Source organism: Centroberyx affinis, unplaced genomic scaffold (genome assembly GCF_046629955.1).
Source record: "Centroberyx affinis isolate AG114_WGS23_722 - 3 ecotype Tasmania unplaced genomic scaffold, CSIRO-AGI_Caff_v1 ptg003599l_1, whole genome shotgun sequence".
NCBI lineage: Eukaryota > Metazoa > Chordata > Actinopteri > Beryciformes > Berycidae > Centroberyx > Centroberyx affinis.
Window position 1 is genome coordinate 159,104 of NW_027281519.1, and position 21,986 is coordinate 181,089.

The 21,986-nt window shown below is 41.8% G+C and overlaps 1 protein-coding gene across 4 annotated transcripts in view; it reads right to left on the bottom strand.

Annotated features, from left to right (window-relative positions):
• Nucleotides 1–9,907: 9,907 nt before the first annotated feature.
• Nucleotides 9,908–21,986, bottom strand: part of klhl13 (kelch-like family member 13) — a 47,380-nt gene continuing 35,301 nt past the window's right edge. For all 4 annotated transcript variants that reach the window (XM_071540286.1, XM_071540285.1, XM_071540284.1 and 1 more), the window contains 3 exons: nt 20,974–21,769; nt 16,628–16,741; nt 9,908–11,149 (listed from right to left, as the gene is read on the bottom strand). In XM_071540286.1, coding sequence (XP_071396387.1) covers nt 10,662–11,149; nt 16,628–16,741; nt 20,974–21,769 — 1,398 coding nt within the window. In that variant the 3' untranslated portion in view covers nt 9,908–10,661. The remainder of the gene's footprint in view (nt 11,150–16,627; nt 16,742–20,973; nt 21,770–21,986) is intronic.

Genomic DNA, 21,986 nt, shown 5'->3' on the forward strand with positions numbered 1-21,986 from the left:
TTTTTTTTTTAAAAATCGGAATAACACAACACAACACAACACAACACAACACAACACAACACAACACAATAGAAGTTAAGAAATGTATTAATGAAAGTATGAAAAAAGATATGGATTATAACATTAAGAGGGTGTGCAAAACAGCAGCAGTATTTCTGTAGAACATAATGAGACTAAGACAAAACAAGTGGAAATCTGTACAATATGAGAATATGGCATACAATATGACATATATTCAGTATGAAATAAGTGAAAAATATTACAACATGCAATATATAACCAATGAGAATAACAAGAAAAACAATATGTGATATTGCTGATATACAGGATGTGCAAAAAATGGGCTCATATTAAAAACTGCAGATGCTGAGTAATATTCAGAGTGCTAAGTCATGTTCATTATTGTTCATTTTTAATTAGCCTTAATGTTGTCAAGATGTAGATAAATAGTAGTTAAATACAAATTAATAACAGTGAAATGTCAAGGCAATTCGTGCTGGTTGCAATTGAGTGGCATAATGCATGTAAACACATTCATATTTATTTGCCACTTGTGCACTGAGAAACCTGTTTGTGGTTGGATTTTGGCTCCATGCTGAATAACTTTTAAGATCACAGCCAGCCTCGTCTTCAGAAGTTGAGAAATGGTTCTAGGTATTAACTTACTTGTTTCCCATCTATCTGCCATAGCCAGCCAGTGTAGCTGACATAAAGCTCCTGCTGATGCTGCAGGAGTTTGCCTCTCAGCTGCAGAGGGAAATGTTACAGACTCTGAAGGACAAGGAGCATCTGGACTTTCTGCTGAAGGACTTTGACAATGGCAGCAAGATACACGCCTGATACAGGTCTGCTCTTACCTGTTGAAGATCTAGACCGGGCCGAATGTGCTGAGGCCCAGTTTTCCATTTGAAGTAACACCTGGAGGTTTGCTTTGTGGCTGTTGCTGTTTCTCCAGCAGTCATGTTTTTCTGGTAATGATACTGACTTTGTTTCTACTTATAGATGAAATGTATCTTGTTTCAAATTACAAATGCATGTCTTCTGCATTTTTTTTAAATAAAGAAAACACTTTGAGTGACAGCTCAATGTTCCTGAACAAATTAACACCGACCTATTGTCTTACAGAAAGTTAAAAAAGTGTTCAATAGGGCATCTGAAGCCGTCTGCCCTAGGAGTCTGATTGGTTCATAACTCTTTGATGATAAAAACAAATAACCTGGAAACTATAACCTCAGTATATGGGACTCAACAGTTATGACAATAGAGGAAATGACTTCCATTCACTGCTGTTATTCTTCTCAGTATATACTGTATATCCCATCACTTGTTCGCTGTTCACATTGTTATACATGGGGAAATAAGTTTGGAGATGCCTTTTAAAAATGCTATGCCAGAAAAAGTAACATAGCATTTTTAATGCTAAAATGCAAAACTACCTTCTTCAGAAGTAACTAACAAATACAAATTTTAAAATACACATTAAGTAATTAAATCTTACAAAAACTAAAGAAACATAACTGTGACATTGAATGGACACATGCTATCTGAACATTAAGTCCTGTTGTTTGGTTTTCCAGACTATTGCATAATCTCGTCTCAAAATGAGCATTTGGAAGCAACACAGGTGTGAGGCGGAGAACGTGTGCGTATGAGAAATCTGTCAGTATCTTTCTAGTCTTAAGAAGCCATTTTCGTTTTCAACATCTTAAAGTGGCGCAGTGAAATGAAGAGACAGAACAGATAGGATGCACTGGGCTCAGACGGAGTGGCAGGCTGAGTTTCTAGCTTTGCCACAGGTCAGCAGGGCTGAGTGTTGACAGGACACTTCTCACCCAGGACAAGTCATGTTGAATCACTGCGTCTCCCCCTGCAATCTCAGTCACTCATCCAGTGACTCTCACTCACGTCACTGTTCCGCTGACGTCAGGCCCATATATAACAGTGAATCAGCTAAATTCAGGCCCTGAGATTTCACAGGAAAATACCTTGTGCCTGCCGCTACGTGATACTGAATCCACCAGGTTTTGGGAAGTGCTGTTTATGTAACTGTGGGTTTTACAAAGGCGTTAGGGTTTTGTAGGTGTTGTGTAGTCTATGAACTTAATTGTTATGCAGTTCTGGATTTTACCTCCCGGTGTTGCATCACTTTATACAGTTGATGGTGACTAATACAGAGAGGGTAAAATAGGTTCAACTAATAAGCTCTACTAATTATGAAAACTCGACAAATGCACACAACAAATTTCAATAGAGAGGGCCAAGAAGCGAGTGTGAAGAAAGATTTGAAATGCTATACAGCGGATGTGACATTTTAAAGGGGCATTAAGTAATCTATGACTGTTTTCAGCCTCTATCTGCAACCAAGGGATTGTAACAACATCAATAGTCTCTGGCACAGCTTATATTAAGTTTACATAAATAATAAAGTTACATTTTCACAAGTAAGCTAGCTAAATAGAGCAGAGATCCAACTGACACATCTAATGAAGAGGTAATATCATGATTCATAACACTGTAATAATAATGGTAATGCTTTGCCATTTGCTTGTTTTGGCTTGAGAACAAAATCTCTTGTGACATTCACATGCAGCACTGCCCTCCATCATTGAAAATCACTGAGGGAGCGGATGGAGATTTTGTTCCCAAACAGATGGCCCAGAAAGTGAGCTTTCTGCTTTGAAAGGCAGGAATCTCACACAGGTATTGATCAACAACCCTATCAAACCTGTGAAGATATATTATGGTTATTTTGTGCCATGGGACAGTATACTTATACTTATTGCACCTTTTCAGTTGCCGCACCCTCCCTCTGGAACGCCCTCCCCAACCACATCCGTCAGGCTAACACCCTACCATCCTTCAAACAGGCCCTCAAAACCCACCTCTTCAAGCTCGCTTTCACCTGCTAACCTCCTTCCCTCTCTCTCCCGTCCGTCCACCTCATGATTCCTCTAGTTTTAACCACCTACTTTTATTCTTATTTTTACTATTTTCTTATTTTTAAATGCACTTATTAAATGATTTTACCCTGTTTGTGAAGCGTCTTTGAGTACTTAGAAAAGCGCTATACAAGACTAATGTATTATTATTATTATTATTATTAATTTTATAGGCATCTGTAAACTGCCTTCATGCATAGGGAAGAAAAGTCTTCATGTTGCCCTCTGGTGGTTGCATTCAAAACCTGTGACAAAAAGGCTTGACTTCACTAAAGGGGCGTCAAAATGAAATTATATGAAATTATGTTACAGTGTATATTGAAATGATTGTTATTCCCTCTCTGGGTAAAAACAATGTTCCTTTAGTGAGTGTCATTTCATGCAAGCACCTAAAAACAGTTTAAAAACAGGCTTTACAAGGTTTTATTGCAAATGAATGTAACTGTAGGCTTAAAATGTATGATGTTATATTCATCTAATAATATTACACTGATATCTATACAACTCTGACTCTTCTTATCATTTTCATGCAGCTAATTATTCATGACATTAATTTGCATTTGGCACTGGGAGAATGAATGAGTATTTTTTTGTGACTGAACCACCAGCAGGGGCATGGTTGTTTTCTCTCCCTGTTGGGGTCAGATTTGATGATGCCAAAAGTCCCAAAAAATGCTAAACATACACACCAGTGCCACTTATAAACTACTCATTCTTCTACATCCAGTGCCAATAAATCTAAACACAGGCATACTGTACATTTTTTTAATATCCAAATGTGGAATAGTTGCCCTCCTTTTGCAGACAGTGCAGTTAACATAAAAAAATGAATGAACAAACGAGTGTCAATCAGTAAATTCATGAACTCCTCGCTAAATGAGCTAGGTGTGATACAGCCTGAAACACAGCTTTTACAAGCGCACAGGGACAAACGCTCGCCTGAAGCGCATGCCTTCACCAGCGGAAGCTCCAGGATTGAGTGGGTGTTTGTAGAAACCGCTCCCCAGGCGTTTCATCCTGCTTTTCCCTGTCACGTCTCCGGCTGTCTGTCGTTCTTGGCTCAAACCACAAGTCTGTAAATGCAAGATTACTTGTGTGTGTGTGTGTGTGTGTGTAAGTGTAAATCTGAATAACTTCAGTGGATCCTGCAAAGATGGTCAGGGTTTATGTAAATACAACAGGGCTTATGCTACATTACATCTCTTCTTTTGGCATCACCGGACAGAATCAAGAGTGTGATTTGTATCATCATCCAAACATCATCATTCACAAAAGGTTCAGTCCGACTCGGGCTACTTTTAATTGTTTTCATATAAACCACTAGATGTCATTATTACAAAGAATATTGTTAAATTTAAAACCACCTATGGCATACTTGGCATATGCTCAATGATAATGTAGTGGAAATGGAAATTAGATGGTCTATTGGGGATGCAAATTAATTTGCAGTAGTAATTATCCAGCGCATCCCTACATTTTACACACATCAGACTTTGAAGCAGCAGCTGAATTCTTGCCTTGACTGGATCTTTTTCCAATCTTTCATTCACTGCTCGACAGACAGGTCAATGCACTCCTCTTAACTCCCCAGGATAGCTCAGTGAGAGCATTTCATAAAGGAGAGGAGAAAATCTTTCCTTTTTTTATTTCCTTGTATGAAGAGCTTGGTAACCATGGCAACTTGGCATTATGCAGGACAGAGCTGAGGAGGTTGATACTGAGCTCAGCTTGGAGAAGAGAGTTATCAATCACTTTGACATCAGCATGCACATACACATGCGCGCACGCACACACACACACATACACACACACACACACACATACACACATACACACCTGCTCTCTCGCCCTTCACATGGGTTCATGGGCCATGAATCATGACATTTTCCTTTTCATCAGAGCAAAAAAAAATCCACTTTCCTGTCCCTCAGATGCCAATCTCCGGCCCCTGATGGATCTGTTTGGCATAAAACGCCATAATTGTCCAGAAAATTGTATGTGCATTTAAGCAATTACAGAATTTTTCAAAACCATGGCCAGTTTGCCATGACGTATAATTTAACTTCTTTTAGTCACAAGATCAGGAGCCAAGTAACTAACTCCAGTGATAAAACCAAATACATGAATTATTCATCTGATCTCGATTTCCTTCTCCAGATGTGTTGAGGTGAAATGTGAGATTGAGACATCATGTTATTTAAAGAGAATATATCTATGTTTTGTCATGATTCAGATGTTTTAAAATAGAAATAAAGGTCTGATATTCTTTGTAGAATAACTGGAAAACGTATTGAATCTCTGTTGAGATTTCAGGCTTGTAATGAACAAGTAGAAAATAATGAAGTTGCTTGATTCTGGTAACATCAATCAACTACATTAATTAAGAGCAAGAACAAGCCAGGAACTTGCTGAGAACTAGAGCAACATTTCACTTGCTTGACTGTGCTGCATTACAGATGTATCCTGAAGTCTCAACATGAGGGGAATATTTAATGATTAGGATGCAGCACTTTATAACACTTTGACACACATGCTGAAAGACGCATCATAATGACAATCAGGGAATTTGCTACTATTTAATTCAAGGATATGTTCTGTAATTTCACAAGAATGATAATACTTAATTTATTAATATTTTAGGATAGAGCTGAATCTTTCTAATGTGAAATTTTTGATTTACCAAATTGGTAAATCTTGTTTCATGCACTCATTTATGTCCCTGCACATTTATAAAAACATGCCCCATAAAAACATAACCACTGTCACATATTTTGAGTATTTTTTTTCTTTAGGCTTACTTTATGCATGATATTCTCTTGAAGAGTACTTGGGGTTAAATGCAGATGTTAATATGTCTTCATGGCATTTGAAGCATACCTGTACCAGAGAAGATTTAGCATACACTTTCAGAGTCGTTACGCTGTAAAAGCCCACTGATCAATAGCTTGGGAAAGCATTCAGCCGCAGCCCAGGTGTTATCAGCTGAATCTCTAAGTGTGAAGGAAACCTGGAGGGACATGAAGCCAGAGCTGTGTTTAACCCTGAGAGGTTAAGTCGTTTTCCCAGAGCGACTCAACTGCTCCAGTTCCTCCCTCTCTCAGCTGGTCCGGAGGAGTGGCTCTTCACACACTTACATAAAATAAGATGCTCCTTGCAGCCACAAAGGAGAATCTCACAGCTGAAAACATAAAGCACAGAGCTTTCGCCGTGCGCAGTGCGTCGTTCTGTCTGTGCTCCTGTATGTTCACCTCACTTTCTCTCCTGAGGCGACCTCAGAGGTTCCATCCATTCATTCATTTTCTTTACTTGCTTTATCCTGGTCAGGGTCACGGGGGGGGGGGGGGGGGGGGGGCGGGGGCGGGGGGCTGGAGCCTATCCCAGCATGCACCGGGGAAAGGCTGGGAGACACTCTGGACAGGCTTCCAGTCCATCACAGGGCAAACACAGTCTCTAATCACCTCCACTGCAGCTGGAACTCCAAAAAGCATTTTGAATGAATGATTTTTTAAATACAATGACGTACCTACAAATATAGAATACATTAACACACAAAATACAACTGACGCATAAACCCAAACTAGGACTGATACACGGCCAGATGTGGAACAAACCAAATCCCAATTACCCCTCCTCCCCACCACTGCTATATAAAAAAACAAAAACACAGGAGGGGCAGGAACAAGCACTGGAACAAGAGATGAATCAGGGGACAGATTATTCAGTACACAATCACAGGGGAGAGAGCGCCAGAGAGGAGAGCGAGGGGTTGACCTTTTCTGAATATTCATGGGGCGGGCGAGAGTCACACACAGAGAGAGAGAGAGAGAGAGAGAGATGTTACACTTGACAGTTTTTCTTTTCTTTTTTTTTAGGGAGTCTAATTAAGGAAGCCAGCTTTTGATTCAGTGCAAAAATAAATATCTGTGTAGCACCGATATCTGGATACCTTGGCTGTCAGCCAGGCTGCAGGATCAATATCCATTAACACCATCATGCATTCAGTCAGAGGACAGAGGGGATCTGTGGCTCTGTGGAGCCTTTCATCATGATGGGAGAAGAATTTAATCTTTATTTACAGCAGCGCTTTCCCTTTCTTAATGCATTTCATCGCCACCAATGCATTTTTGTTTGTGTACATAAACACATTCAGCAGTCTGGAGAATCTGGGTCACTTTCTGCTTGGGATGAGAAGCCCTCTGGAGGCACAAAGTCATGAACGTGTGCAGTTGATGTGTGAACGTGTCAAAAGTCACACTGTAATCCACACTTACCTCCATCTACTTCATGAATCAAGTGAGTGTTGAAATCCTGGGAGAAAGGCAGGTGGTAAATGTGGGAGAGAAAGAGAGAGACACAGAGGAGAGAGAGAGAGAGAGAGAGAGAGAGAGAGAGAGAGAGGGGAGACAAAGTGGCAAGAAGTGCAATTTCAATCTTGCTCCAGTTCTCCTTGCTTACCCCGTCGGTTTAGCATTCAGGACACATTGCTCATTAAAAATCCAAGCCTACAGTCTTTGGGATACGCAAGGCTCTGCATCACGTAATATTGACTTTAGCTATAACATAAACACCAGGAAACAATAAAACCATGTGACATGAATTAGACATTGTTATCTAGACCATGTGCTGTATCGCCAGAGAGATTATGGGTATGTTGAGTTGTTCTGTGTCACTTCAAAGCTGTACACAAAGTCCTGTGCTATCTGACTCAGACATTCTCAATTTTTCTGGAACAGCATTTAACTGTCACTGCACAAAACTCAAAGCCATTTAGAAATCAATTAATGCGTTACCACATCCTGTGTCACTGAGAATAGCAAAGTGCCGTTCTATAGCTTGGGCTCCTTTCTGTCATCTGGGCCTGCTGCAGCAAAAGTCAAACGTTAAGTTTTATTGAACAGTGCCTCAAACAGCATTGTCTGTATACATTTTCATATGCTACACCAATGACAATGCATCTTGAAAACGTATATGATTATAGCAGCATATAGTGGCAAATGTAAGATCTTAACATTGACAAAAAGGCACTTTCAACAAATGCAATTATAGTGACACTAGTTATTTTAGCTTTATGCAACATTTCATTGAAATGATTAAATCATTTTTACATAAATGGCCTTTCAGAGATATTTATGCTATGTTAAATTATTTTTCTAAACAAACAAGACAGGTATTGTAACAGTATATTTATAATATAGTTGTTTTTATATTATATGTTGTACTTGCTAGCCTGACCTGCTGATCTGGCGCAGTGACCTGCATCGCATGCCTAGCTCTCCAGGTGGGGTCACTGTTTAGTGGGTGTGTGGAGTTTAGTGGGTGTCACAGAGTTGGAGAGGTTATTTATCTACAACATCCCTCCCCTTATCTGTCTCACCTTTCCTTTGACTCCTAATGGTGCATTTAGATTCGGGCGATGGAGGCTAGATGGTACACCTGATACCATTCATTTTCATTGCGACGACCTTAAAAGCTAACAATGCCAACCGACATTTCGCCATCCTCTGTTATGTATCTCCGTACCAGAGGTTGAGCCAGTCAATTTTTGCTCCTCGTTTTACTTGGATAACAAAAGGAGAATATCTTCGCTCTGCAATAGTTTTAGTGATAATTCAGTGACTTTCCATTAAAGGATTATAAATTCCCAATTTTTGAATTTGGAAGAATTCTGAAAAATGTGCAACCATATGCAACTGCACAAAATAGCTTTTTTGAAATGCAACAAGTGCATGTTGAGTTAATATAACCCATTGTAATAATCCTAAGGCCAGTTGCTTCTAAACAGGACAAGAGCAGGCACAAAAAATACAACCAGAGGCACCGCTGCAACTTTTCATTAATAGGATATAATGAGGATATCATACAGCTCTAAACAAAACTCATCTGACAATTACACAAACCTTTCATTCTTTGCAGCAGCATAAAGCAAACGCCTTGGACACCATATGCTGCTATTTAAGTCTTAATGGGCCAGAAGCAGGTGGGCAGATTGTGGGTGACACTACCGTCTGTCTTGATCCTGGGAGAGGAGGCAGCAGTGGCAGAAGAGCCTGCTGCCCCTTAAACACTGGTCAGCAGCATAATGTTTCTATCACTAGTAGCTAATTAAGTGCTTTAAGAGTTTTTTTTGGCTGAGCCTCTAACCACGGATTAGGCGGCTATTTAACAATGCAATGCAGGGTCAGAGATTGAGCAGTATTGACTGTTACTGGTTCCAACTGCAAGTTTTGAATTTGCATCGCTACACCATTGAAAGATGGAGGCAGCAAGTGTGTGCCTCCTGGCCCGGACGTGTCCATTTATTTATGTTTTATTGTGGTTAAATAAATCACTTTTTCAATTTCTATCAAACGGCTAATCCTGACTCCGCTGGAGCAAGCCAGGTTAAACTAACAGATTTAAACCTTTTCTTCCCTAATATTTATGTCAGATTTTGAAAGCAAACAATATTACAATTACAATTTCCCATTTGGCAGATGCTTTTATCCAAAGTGACATACACAAGTTTTTAATACAACACAAGCAAGGTTTTAGTCAGGAGAGAACAACGAGAGTAAGTGCCATAAAGCTAAGTTCTGGTCCAACAGGACATAGGTGCTACGAGGCAGTGCATAGAGCCAATGCATAGTGTGCATAGAGTGCATAGAGGCAGATAAAGAGTTTCTATATGCTCAATATGCTCTTGTCAAGTTATTGAAGGCGCAACATTCCTGCTTAGAGCAAACAGGTTGATTTGTTGTTCCACTTCAAATCTGCAGCCCATTCATTATGGTTAAATTTATAAACAAAGATCATGTCTGATATGCATCTTGTACCAGAGTCAGTAGGCTTCACAAAATACATCAACACTGTCTGTCTACAGTGGGAAAGTGAAGTAAAATGTAATTTACCTGAACCACAGCAAAGTGGCCAATCTACCAAATAAGCATAATGAACAAAAATAGACAGTAACGCAAAAACGATGGAAGGAGGTTTCTGAATTTCCTTCTCAATATGTGCAATTTCCTACGGTGAACACGTTTTTTGAGTCGTTCTAACATTTCGCTGGTTGGAACATCGTCTCCTCTCGAGGGGGTTTGGATTAGCATGGCTCTACTGTAGTCAGTAATGGAGGACAACATTTAATTTCTTTCAAAATCTCGTTTATTAAATTTAGAAAACACCATTTTGTTAACAGTTTCATAGCAATAGCAGGAAAGAACTGAAACTGTAAGAGAGAGAGAGAGATAGATGGGGCATGGGCCAACCCCTGAGTTAAAAACCAGCTGTGTTTGGGGCTCATCTGTCCCTATGCTTCTGCTCTCTGGGGTCAACGGCATCTAACCTGGCATAGACTAGAAGAGAGAGTCAGTGTGGTAGTCGACATAGTGGATCTCAAGGTAGAATGCCTAAAGAAACAAGACATAACAAAACTTCATAGACATCAGGTAGAAAAGTTGATTTGCAAAGTCACTTTTCAAGTCAAGGTATTTCCTGCCAAAATATACCGAATATGCAACATTAACATGTAATTAGGTTGCCAAACCGTATCGGTATGTGGGTTTAATCACTTGGGAAGGGGTTTCTGCACAGCTTTGGGGAAGGCGGACTTGGGGGGTACTTAGGGATGCGGTACAGATGTAGTCCAAAGAGGAAGTGCAAACAATGTCTATAAGGTGTGTGTGTTTGGGAGTGGGCGGGGTTTACAGGGGTACGAGCAAAGTGGACTCCCCCCCCCTTCGCTCCTCAAGGTGCTGAGAGGGGTGACTCTCTGGAGGGCGAGCCTGTGATGTCCTCGGGGGGAAAGACTGTGAGTGTGCAGGCTCGGATTCCGCCCAGCGACTCGGGCAAGTCAAACACTTTGTGCCATTCGTCCTTCTCGGGGTCGTACTTCTGTACTATTTCCACCATGCAGCGGTTGTTCCACGAGTAGCCGCCCACCACGTAGATCTTATTCTCGAACACGGCCACGCCCACGTCGCTCTGGCCCCGCAACATGGCGGCAATAGGTGTCCACAAGTCGAGGGCGGGGGAGTAGTATTCACAGCTCAGTACGTCGTCATAGTCACTGGTGCCCCGGAAGTGATTGCCCCCGATTACGTAAAGGCGGTCGCCCACTGTGCACATACAGTGGAGGCCGCGCACTGTGGTCATGGGTGCTTTCTGAGTCCATTTGTCCGCATCTGGGTCAAAGCACATCAGCTCCTTCTGAAAAGTGTCATGAGTGATTCCCCCTGCAGCAACAAGGGAAAAAAAGGGGACAAATTAGCCTCGACAGTAATCACTTGGGGGATAAAAACAGCCTCGCACACTAATCAATCAACTCTACATCAGACCCATTTGTGACTCAATCACCCGTGTCAACCTAGATCTACATTCATCTAGGCCAAGTTGAGCCCAAGCCACAACAGTGGAGATGGTGAATACTTAAAGTCAGGCTATGCTAACATTGTGAGGAATGAGAATCAAGACCAAGACCATTCATCTGTTGTCATCTCCTCAATCCTTTAAAGAATCAAACACAATAGCCTTTATATAACCAATAATTCTATGACATAAAGTGACATCAGCATTCATACACACCACAATATTCATACAACCACAGTCTCTTTTTCTACAGTTTGAAATGATGCCGATGATGAGTACTTACTAGAGAGAAACACCATTACAATGCACTCACACACACATACACAAAACTGTAGTGGAAACAGACTGTAGACGCCGGGACACAAAAAAGCCGAGGGAAAGTGGGGAGAAAAAAAAAAAAAAACAGGACATGTCTACAGGGAAGGCTTAAAATAAAGAGGAACACAATCCCAGCATGCATCTGGGTGGGAGCCAGCCCACCCCTCCCCCTATGCAGAGTGACTAGGAGCAAATGCAGCGCAGTGAAGATTTGCAGTGCATGCCGAATAGAGACAGAATTCCTCTTTTTTGCTCCTGCTCCTGCCCAGTGATCTTACTCTTTATTTATTGTTGAGGCCTAAGCCGTCTAATCAGCTGCCATGACTCAGAGATCTGTGAGTGATGCTCAGCCTCCTTAACTGACAGATCAAATCCCAGGACTGCCAGACTCTCCATTTTCTTTATCCAAGTAGTCCATGGGGCAAGTCTGCCATTAGAAAAATACCAAGGGAACACTGATAAGGTCCCAACTAGCCAAGGTCCTTTTAATTCCTCTCAAGAGGCCCTGCTATTTAGATTCAATTCACGGGCTCGACCTTTCTCTGCAACAATAACTTCTAATCGATATCCTAACTTCTAATCAGTATCCTCATTCTTCTAAGTGGATAACATTTTGCCAAATTGTACCTATCTAGGACAGACACAGGCTAAGTGGTTTTGTCCCTCTGTAGACAGCGAAAGTCAAGACTAGGTTGTTTGTATTGTCGGCTGCATCTGCCCATATCTTACCATATAGACACACATTTCACTGTTCAATCAAGCAGATAAAAATGTGCTGCTGTGTCCCGTTGTAAAAACTGATGACCTGCTTGGTTGAATCACAGTACTGGCACAAATGGGACCCGAAGCAAAGAGGGCGGATAGACACAAAAGTGAGGCAAAAAAAAAAAAAAAGGGGGCTCAGCATATTCCAAAAATACCCCATAATGATAAAAAGGGTGGCCAGATATGAGCTCCAATATCAACTGCTACAGATCTATGCGTGGTCTCTGGGCAAACTGACAGCCCAAAACAAATTCACCCAGGATGCACTTTGCTAAAGACATAACAAAGCTACAATTGTTCAAATTCTGAATAAGATGACGAGGAACATTTGAAATCAGAACGTATTGGGAAGCAATGAATCCTCTAATTTCTTTGGCTCCTCTTTTCTCTCCTGATGCAAAATTACCCAATGACTGCCGTTCAAGTGCAGACCGTCAGCTTTAATTTGGGGGCATTTTCTGCTACAGCAGATCAACGGTAAGAACTACAGCCCTTTTTATTTAGCCTATGGTACCTGAAGGTATATGGACATATTAAGATTATATTCATTAAATTCTCCACTGAACATCACCACACTCTTGATGTTCTCTTGTCAGGTTCGCTTTGCAGCCTTTTGGCATTTCAGTTTATCTCTATGAGGATTCAGCTGTGACTATGCATGGCCCTGAATTACTCAGAGAGTGGCTGGCAATTGTTGGCTGAATAAATAATGAAGCAAGAGTCTCAATTATCAGACCGGCCTTGAATCAATAACACAGAATCTTAATACAGATCTTAATCTTTCAGATGGACTCTGAACCAGAGGCAGTGTGGCCCTGTGCCGGTTCAGTAGTCGTGTCTGAACCCTGCCACACCGCTCAAGCTGTGATGGTGTGTGAGCTGACTGCGTTTGTCAGGTTCATCCAGCTGACAGAATGCCTTCAGACAGCGCAGCAGCACAGCCGGAGAATGTGACCTGATCCGGACTGACAGACAGACACAGAACTGCACTTCAGCATGGGTCACCTTGCACAGCGAGACTGTAACCCCTGAGACTCTGGGTGCTACTGTAGGGCCTCAGTGCAACAGAGTTCATCTAATGGGTAATGCTCTGTAACTTGCGCCTCTTGTATCAAAACACTACAGTAGATTAGTGGCATACTAAAAATTGCTTTCATTTCTTTCCCAAAAGAAAGGCATCAAAATTCCCGGAGTTTGGATTTTTAAGTTACTGAATTAGCCAGGTTTATTAACCACGTCAGCCACCTTTTATAATATCCACCTTTTATAATTTAGTAGCCACCCATTGCAAAGATCTGCTTGGGTATCTAGGTTATGTTATAAACCTATACCTATGATCACAGAATCACCAAGATGCCCCCTCATTTTTTCCATACATAGCTTTAGCTGCTGCAGGTGCAAAGTTTATGACAGTGTCACTGCTAGGCCAGCTGTTACAGCAGTGTAATGTACCAAGGCTGGTGGCCTATTGTTCACTGTATCACTGCAACATGAAGCCATCAAAATAATCACCCCATGTGCTGCTCAGCCATCACAACATCAAATAGGGTGAGCAATAAACATGCAGTGCAGAGCACTGCCTGAAGCAAAATGATTGAAAAACATCTGGCTACCTACAGATCAGCCCATCACTGCTATTACTTAGTTATTCATCATTTGTTTATTTTTTAAGGAGTGAAAATATGGCTTTCATCTTCACTCCACTGTAACATTAGGTTTGCCAAATAATGCAGTCTGTGTGGTCCCAAATATGTCCCAGTTCTTAGGCTTGCCAAGTGCAATATTAGCTAATTAAAAACATGCTAGAAAAATGTTTATTTTTGTGTTTATTCAAACAATGAAAGTGATCCTGGATGAAGTTAGTTGGGGCTTTCTGGCTCATTTTTCAGCTATTTTGATTAAAGGAATCAAATGGCCCACGTTATAAAACATTTTCACCTAATTTGTTATGTGACAACCAATGTATTTATTTATTTATTTTTTAAATCAAAATTGCAAATCTACTGTGAAACACAATTTTCTGAAAATAAAAGAATATGAAAGAGTAAGACCATGAGTAGAACTAATATGCAGGCAATGTGGTATCCACAGAACTACATGACTCACTGAAGAAGATCTGCTAGAGCAGTGAGATCTAAAGATTATACGTTTAAATTTACTGGTTGAGCGCTTCAAGTATGGCTCAGCTTGAAATCATGTAGACCTGTGTGACAGGGCATCAAGAATCTTGCAAGTTAGACAACTTTTGAGAGACAACCAGCAATCTTTTGGTAGCCAAACACTGGCTCAGCATCTCACAGCCAATTCAAATAATGGCAAACTTGTCTGTTTAGCTCAGTTTCGTAAATTTAGTGGTAGCCTGGTTAGGAGGTTAAAACGACAAATATACGTCTATTACTTGTGTTACTATAAGCAGTCACTGTCTTTTGTTGATATAACATTATTATCAGTTGAGGATAAACAGTTATCACATACTTTTATAAAACGTGCTTTAGATATTGATGTAGTGTAGATATTACCGTCTCTGTATACATCACTGTATACTCTTCTTAGGCACCAGTTGAAATACTGTTGCTATGTTATTATAGCCAACACTTGTTTCTTTTTGGGGTGTGGGAGCTGCTGTCAGTCCAGTGACATCAATGTACTGGCGACACTATTGTGATCGCAGAGAAATGCAGCGCAAAACACCAAAGCAATGACTGCTTATCACCAAAGGTGTTGCCAAAATCAAGAAAAACAAGAACCTCATGGATTATCACCTTAACTGGCACCACCGGGGAAAGAATAGATGAATAGATGAAGTGATGAATAATTTTAGTCCATAGGCTTTCATGAAATTTGGGCCAAAATTTGACATCTGGTATGGACAGAATTTAGTTTCTATATTGCTGGCTCATTTTTAAAATACAAAATTCTACGCTGCCAGAATCCTCTAGTTACCACATTTGAAACCGCAGCTGTGAACTTTTTTCATGTTTATGAACACTGTTGATGTTCATGTTTATGTGCTGCATTTATGAACGCTGACGGTACCCAAGGCCAGGAGGGATTAACACAGGCTCTTCTGTGTTACACCTCCTACACAGGCCTCAATCCTCTCCCTTGCTCCATCCTTCCCTCTCTTCCATCCACCCCCCTCCCTTCCTTTCTAGCATCACTTTGGATTAGTCACACATTGAGAAACTAGGGCTCATCTCCATAACGCAGGATTTGTTTTCAATCCTATGAAGTGAACAAGCACCGAGGTGACTCCTAAAGAGCAACAGAGGATTGATTGCACCCAAGCCTCTGACAAGCAAAGAATGTCATGTTCATGTTCCTTCGCCTTTTACTTGACCAAAATTATAATGACATTTCAGCAATTTCATGTTAAATTCTATGATTTACTGTATTATTTTGGCAGAGAAATATTTAGCAGGCATTAACATACTTTTATGGCTCCCATCCCTGACCCAATTACTTCCAAAAGCGTACTGCTGTCATATTAAAATATGAACAGTACATACATAGTCAAATCTATCCGATAATCCTGAATTTTATATCACTGGAAGTCAATTTCTTTCATTTGAGTCTATTTGCATCCTTGACAGATGAACACAGCAGACACTGGAGCTCTTCAAAGTAACCATGCCCCTCATTCCTTCTCTTATTTTTGCCTATTCATGTCTAAACAACATTGTGTTTCTCATCTTATTTTAACGTCTGGGAAAGTTACAGCCCAATCTGTGAGAAGGTTCTCTGATCCGAACCCTTAAATTCCACTAAATGCGTCACTATCAGTGTAGCATCTCCGCCAGTATCGTATCAATGTGTCGTTCTACCTGCTCTGTTGTGCACAAAAGTAAACAAAAGCCGAGCTGAAACAAACTACAATACAGCTACATCAGACAAGGTAAACGTAAAACAAGTTTTATGGCTTTGAAGATGATTTCACCAATCATCCTTTTTTCTTTTTCAAGTACTTAGTCATACTATGCTATTAGATGTAATCAATTGTTTACTGCAATAAAATGGTAGAGAAAAAACAGTCTAATGAATCAAACTGAAAATCAGTACATTGACAATCATGCCAAATGTGACCCCAAGAGGTGAAATCTACTTGTAAGCTCAATATTGATCCTTACACCGTTACAGAGGCTCTCAAAACTAGACAACCTGAACATTCTGGAGGAAACATGCCAGTCTTTATTTAGGCCAAATGAAAATTAACTTTGACAAATCCAGTATTATAGATATTTGAGCTCCCTGGAGCCACTTACCTGAAATATACATATAACCGCCATACACCGTCCCTGCATGACCGTAATGTGGCTCATTCATTTTGGCAACATATGTCCACTCGTTTGTCCTCGGGTTGTAGCACTCCACAGTAGCTTGGGGGAAAAAAGGACAGAAGCAAAAAAAAATACAGTATTAGTAGAAAGTAGGTCAAGACAAAACTAAGGAGGACAAACAGCAGCAAATGAGGCCTTAGAGGGTCTCAGTGTGGGAGCTAAAACAAGGATTTAAATACAGAACACCCCACCCCTCCTCCAGCAGTGACTGCAGTGACTAAACAGGAAATATGGAGACTGTAGGATGCAACCATTGACAGAGCAGCATCCTTTGTTCCACAGGTTTATCAGCATTGCTCTACTCCACTGATGCTTTAATATCAAAATCATTTTATTCCATAAGTCACCTTAATTTTAAGACCCCTACGAATGGTTTTATAAAATCTGAGAGAACCTCACCCTGAATAGGGATACCGGGGCACACTCCTGGAGCCAGGCCTGGGAGTGGTGCTCACAGGTGAGCCCCTGTGGGTGAAACCCGTAGCTCAGCTAGGTACAGCCCAAACAAGCAGTGTGGGGTCGTTACCTTGTGGGCTCACCACCTGCAAGGTGAAGGGTAGGGGTCAGGTGCACTGCCTGTCCGGCAACGGGCAGGAGCGGTGCAGACCTAGGTGTCATGGACCTTGGCAAGAGACTTCTTGGAACATGGAACATAACCTCTCTTGGGGGGAAGGAGCCTGAGCTGGTGTGACAGGTTAAGTGGTACCAACTAAATGTAGTTGGGCTAACCTCCACACACAGTATTGGCTCTGGGGAACTCCCTGATAAGGGATGGGGTTTTTTTTCCGGTGGATGAGATATCACCTAAACGCAACTCTGAGTGGGTTGTGGAGAGGAAAACTCTGACCATTGTTCTAACAGTTCCGACGTTAGGGATAGGAAAAAGCTTGGAAAAAGCTTATGACCGTGTTCCCTGAGGTGTTCTGTGGGAGGTGATGTAACAGCATGGGGTGCCAGGGCTGTTGCTGTGAGCCATTTGGTCCCTGTGCACTAGGAGCAAGAGCTGTGTTCGCATTGTTGGCATTAAGTTATCAAGGTGAGCATCGGACTCAGACAATAATGCCCCTTGTCCCTCTCCTGTTTGTAGACAAGATATCAAGCTGCAGCCGAGGTCTGGAGAGTGTCCAGTTCGGTGACAGTATCTTTGCTGTTTGCGGATGATGTCATTCTTCAAGCTCCATCAGACCGCAATTTCCGATGAGCACTGGAGCAGTTTGCAGCTGAAAGTGACACAGTTGGGATGAGTTTCAGCACCTTCAAATCTGAGGCCATGGTTCTCTCCCATAAAAAAGGTTGCTTGTCCCATCCCAGTAATGTCTGAACAGCTGCCCAAAGTGGAAGAGTTCAGGTATCTCAGGGTCTCAAGTGAGACTGACCTTCGTTTAGGTGAATCAGCAGCAGTAATGCAGCCATTTTATTGGAATGTGCTGGTGAGGAGGGAGCTGAGCCACAAAGAAAAGCTCTCGATTTACCGGTTGATCTTTGTTCAGACCCTCACCTATGGCCACAAGCTCTGGATGGTGACAGAAAGAATGAGATTGCGAAGTGACCGATGAGGTTTCTCCGCAGGGATATGCACGCATCTGATGCTTCTAGTCCATTTTTGGCTTCAGGGGAGCCAGTTGATGTGGTTTGTGCACCTAGTAAGGATGCCCCCAGGGCACGTCTTCCTTTGTAGGTGTACTGGGCACAATCAACTGGGAGGTGATCCCGGGGCAGACCCAGGACACGCTGGAGGGACTAGCTCTTCCAGTTGGCCTGGGAGCCCCTGGAGATCCCCCAAAAAGAGCTGAACGAATTTGCTGGGGAAAAGGACATCGACGCTGCTCTTGCCCTGTTGCCACCGCCACCCTGACGTAGATAGAAAATGGATGGATGGACCTTTATTTAACCTGCAGGTTACTTAAGAACAAAGTCTTATTTGCGATCAATTGGAGGTAGTTAGGCTATAACTTCTGAAGGAAGTAAAAGTAGTTGGTGAACTGACTAAGAGTGGCCAGAGACAACAACGTGCCTCAACCTATCTCTAAGAATAGAATGGTGCACGTTTTTGAAGGCTTTGGCCATATCAATGATAGCAAGTGAGCAAACAAAAATTAATCACAATGGTTCCAAAATAGAGAAGCAAGCTGGTGACCACATAGTTGTGAGAGCGATCCCTGGACCAGCTGGGAAAATCTGAGTGGGAAAAATGAATAGCCTAAGTACCTGGCTCCACCTCAACAACTACAGTCAAAGTGACCTTCAGCAGGGCACTTAATCCCCAGTTGCTCAGGTGCAACTACTCAGTGGAAGAAGTACAGACATTGTAGAAGACTGGTTGTACTGAGCAGATCCAACATATGAATGTGTTTAATTATATGAACGTGAAGCAGCAGTGATGTGAAAAGAGCAGGCGTGCTTAGCAACAATCCTTTAGATAAATATCTGGATAAGTGGTCAAATAAACTCTGAAAATTGATAATTTACCTACAAGTGCAGAAAGCCAGAAGACAGATATAAAATTTAGTATGTTGCCAGGTACACAGATTTAACTTCTCCTTTAATCATTAACTATCAGATTCGCCCCTGACCAGCTGCACTGGTTACATTCCTAATTAGCGTGGATTTCTCTCCCTGCCACTCCTCAGCCTTTTCCCTTACCTATAGGTCCTTGCTGACCTGTACTTATTACTTTTCTGAGGGAGAAGACAATTCAGGGCATAAAAGAGGCCTATATGGGATTCAAACAAAAGCCATCGTCTAGATTTAAAAACAAGCAATTTCTATTCCTCTAGCTTATACCTTCCCAGCATAAGGTGAGTGCTGGAAGAGTTAGGTAGAGAATTAGGTAATCACTAGAGAAAGGACAATATAAATCTACTTTCTTGCAAAGGTTTACAGTAAATGCAAGTAATTGTAGAGGAGATTTAGTTTCATGCTGCTAAGTTTGCAAGGGCCTCAAACAAATGAATTATTTAACCCTTTCAAGCTCCATCCTCCCCTCGCTCACACCCATGGTGAGTTCTTGATGTGCGTTAAGCTTCTATCTTTAGTTTCCACAGGCTGTGTGCAGCTTCCCCTCTGCAGTAAAAAAGGGTCATGCAGCTATTGTGCAAGTTTTTCATTATCAAAATAAATAAGCTTGAATAACTGCCAAAAGATCATCAATGGGTGTTCAGATACACTTTTCACAAGATTTTAACTTGAATGTTTTTCCCATTGGTGCAATAAAAATGAGGGATTGCTTTGTTACAATTAGTAAACAGGGTTTTTTTCTAAGCTCCATAAAAGGTCTGACAATATGGTAAATTAGAATGGTTTGTCTGACAAACAAATCCAAAAATGTTTGTTTCCAAAAATTTTAATTAATGAAATCAGCACTGAACCAGGCATGAATGGGAATCAAACCTGACTGTCCCATCACAAACACATAAGTGGATCAGTTCGGATTGAGGGCTTCCTCCTGGAAATATTTTGTGAGCTTTGTGTGTTTGCTGTTAAGCTACATTGTTAAGCTATTGTTTTTATGATGTGGGCATTTTAGACGCAACACTAAAACCACACCCACATGACCTAACCAGAGTAAACAAATAAAATGCAGCAGCTGGACACATTGAGCAAAACAAGGATAAAGCACACTGAATTAAAGAGCTGTGCAACTTAAAACAGAAAGGAGCAGTGGTGTGGACAGGCAGTGAATCGGGCCATGCTCATTGGTCTAATTATAACCCAGAAGAGAGGACTGCTTGCATGGTGGCCGCTCCGTCCACTGCAGTTACAGAGCTGCATTTAAGTATTGGGTGGCACCGCTCTGTGGTCCACAGTTAGGGGTGTTGGGATTCCAGACTGGTTATTTTGCATGATTGGTTATTTTGCATCAACTATGAGGCTACAATGAGTTGATATCAATGAGGCATTTTCTGCCAAAACAATGCAGTGTTGTGAATCCAAATTCACCAAATCACTTTTAAATTATAAACACAACCAGGTTACTGAGTAGGGATGCACTGATGCCACCATTTTTTAAACACCCAAACTGTGATAAGTGATAAATCATATGTGACTTTCCACTTATCCCTCTCTGCTGCTGTGGTCGGCGTACTGGCTGTAGCTGCCTCTCTGTACCTGAATTTCATTTAATCATACAGAGATGATGCATGTGGCATGCTGGGACAACAAATGATGTGTATGCATAGACGCTGTAAATAATCTGATGCAGAATTAAAGAAAGGCTTCTATTGTTGCTTAAAGAAGAGGGATAAAACAAACAAGCAGTGAAATAAACTCACCGAGCTCCCCAGCAGCATTCCTTCCACCGACAGCGTAGAGGTGTCCCTTGAGTGCGCTGAGGTGGAAGAAGGTGCGTTTCTCATTAAGGCATGCCACCTGCATCCACTTGTTGTAGCGAGGGTCATACCGGAACACTGTGTCCACCGCTGTTTTGCCTTTGGTGTCATAATTGCTTTGGCCACCCACCACATAGAGGAAGTTGCCAATGACTGCAATGCCGTGTTGGTAACGAGGTGCGTCCATGGGCGCCAGCGCCTTCCACTCGTGGGCCTTCTCATCGAACAGACGCAGCTCCTTACTCACAACTAGTTGCTGGCGCAGGACACCACCCAGGGTGACCAGGTGGGCGCTGTCTGAGCGGATGGCCGTCCGTTCTGACTGCATAACCGGCTGCATGTAGGGCATCATCTGATAGTTGCTGGCCTCCAGGAGAAGGTTGACACAGGTGTTATCTGTGCGCATAAAGTCCACTGTCTGCACGTGATTGATGAGCTCCTGTGGGTTCATGAGGGGAAAGCGGATGTTCTTCATGAGCTTTGAGGCATAGTCCATGCGGCCTTCTTCGTAGCGTAGCCAGCGGCAAGCAGCCTTGAACAGGTCCAGCTCGCTGCAGTGCTTCAAGCTGTTGCTGGATAGTACAAAAGCCAACCGCTCAAATGGCAGCTTGACAAACTCTCCCGTGCCCAGCAGTGAGGGGAAGTTCTTCAGGATGAAGTTGTTGACATATTTGTCCACCTCTGTGAGGTTGTACGTGTTGGCAATGCGCCCCACCTCTACACAGTTGTCAAGAGAAACCTGCAAGAAATAAGAAATGGGAAGTCTTAGGAATGCTGCACCTAAGATTGACAACACAGCTTAGGACATAAATAACTGGATCTTCCACACTTTTATGCACACTAAATCTTTTCCTTAGACAGATTCCTAATTACAAATTATCCATGATTTAGCATTGAGGGGTGCTGCAATCAGAGGCAACTTAACATATAGTCTACACCAGTCGCGTTGCATCAGC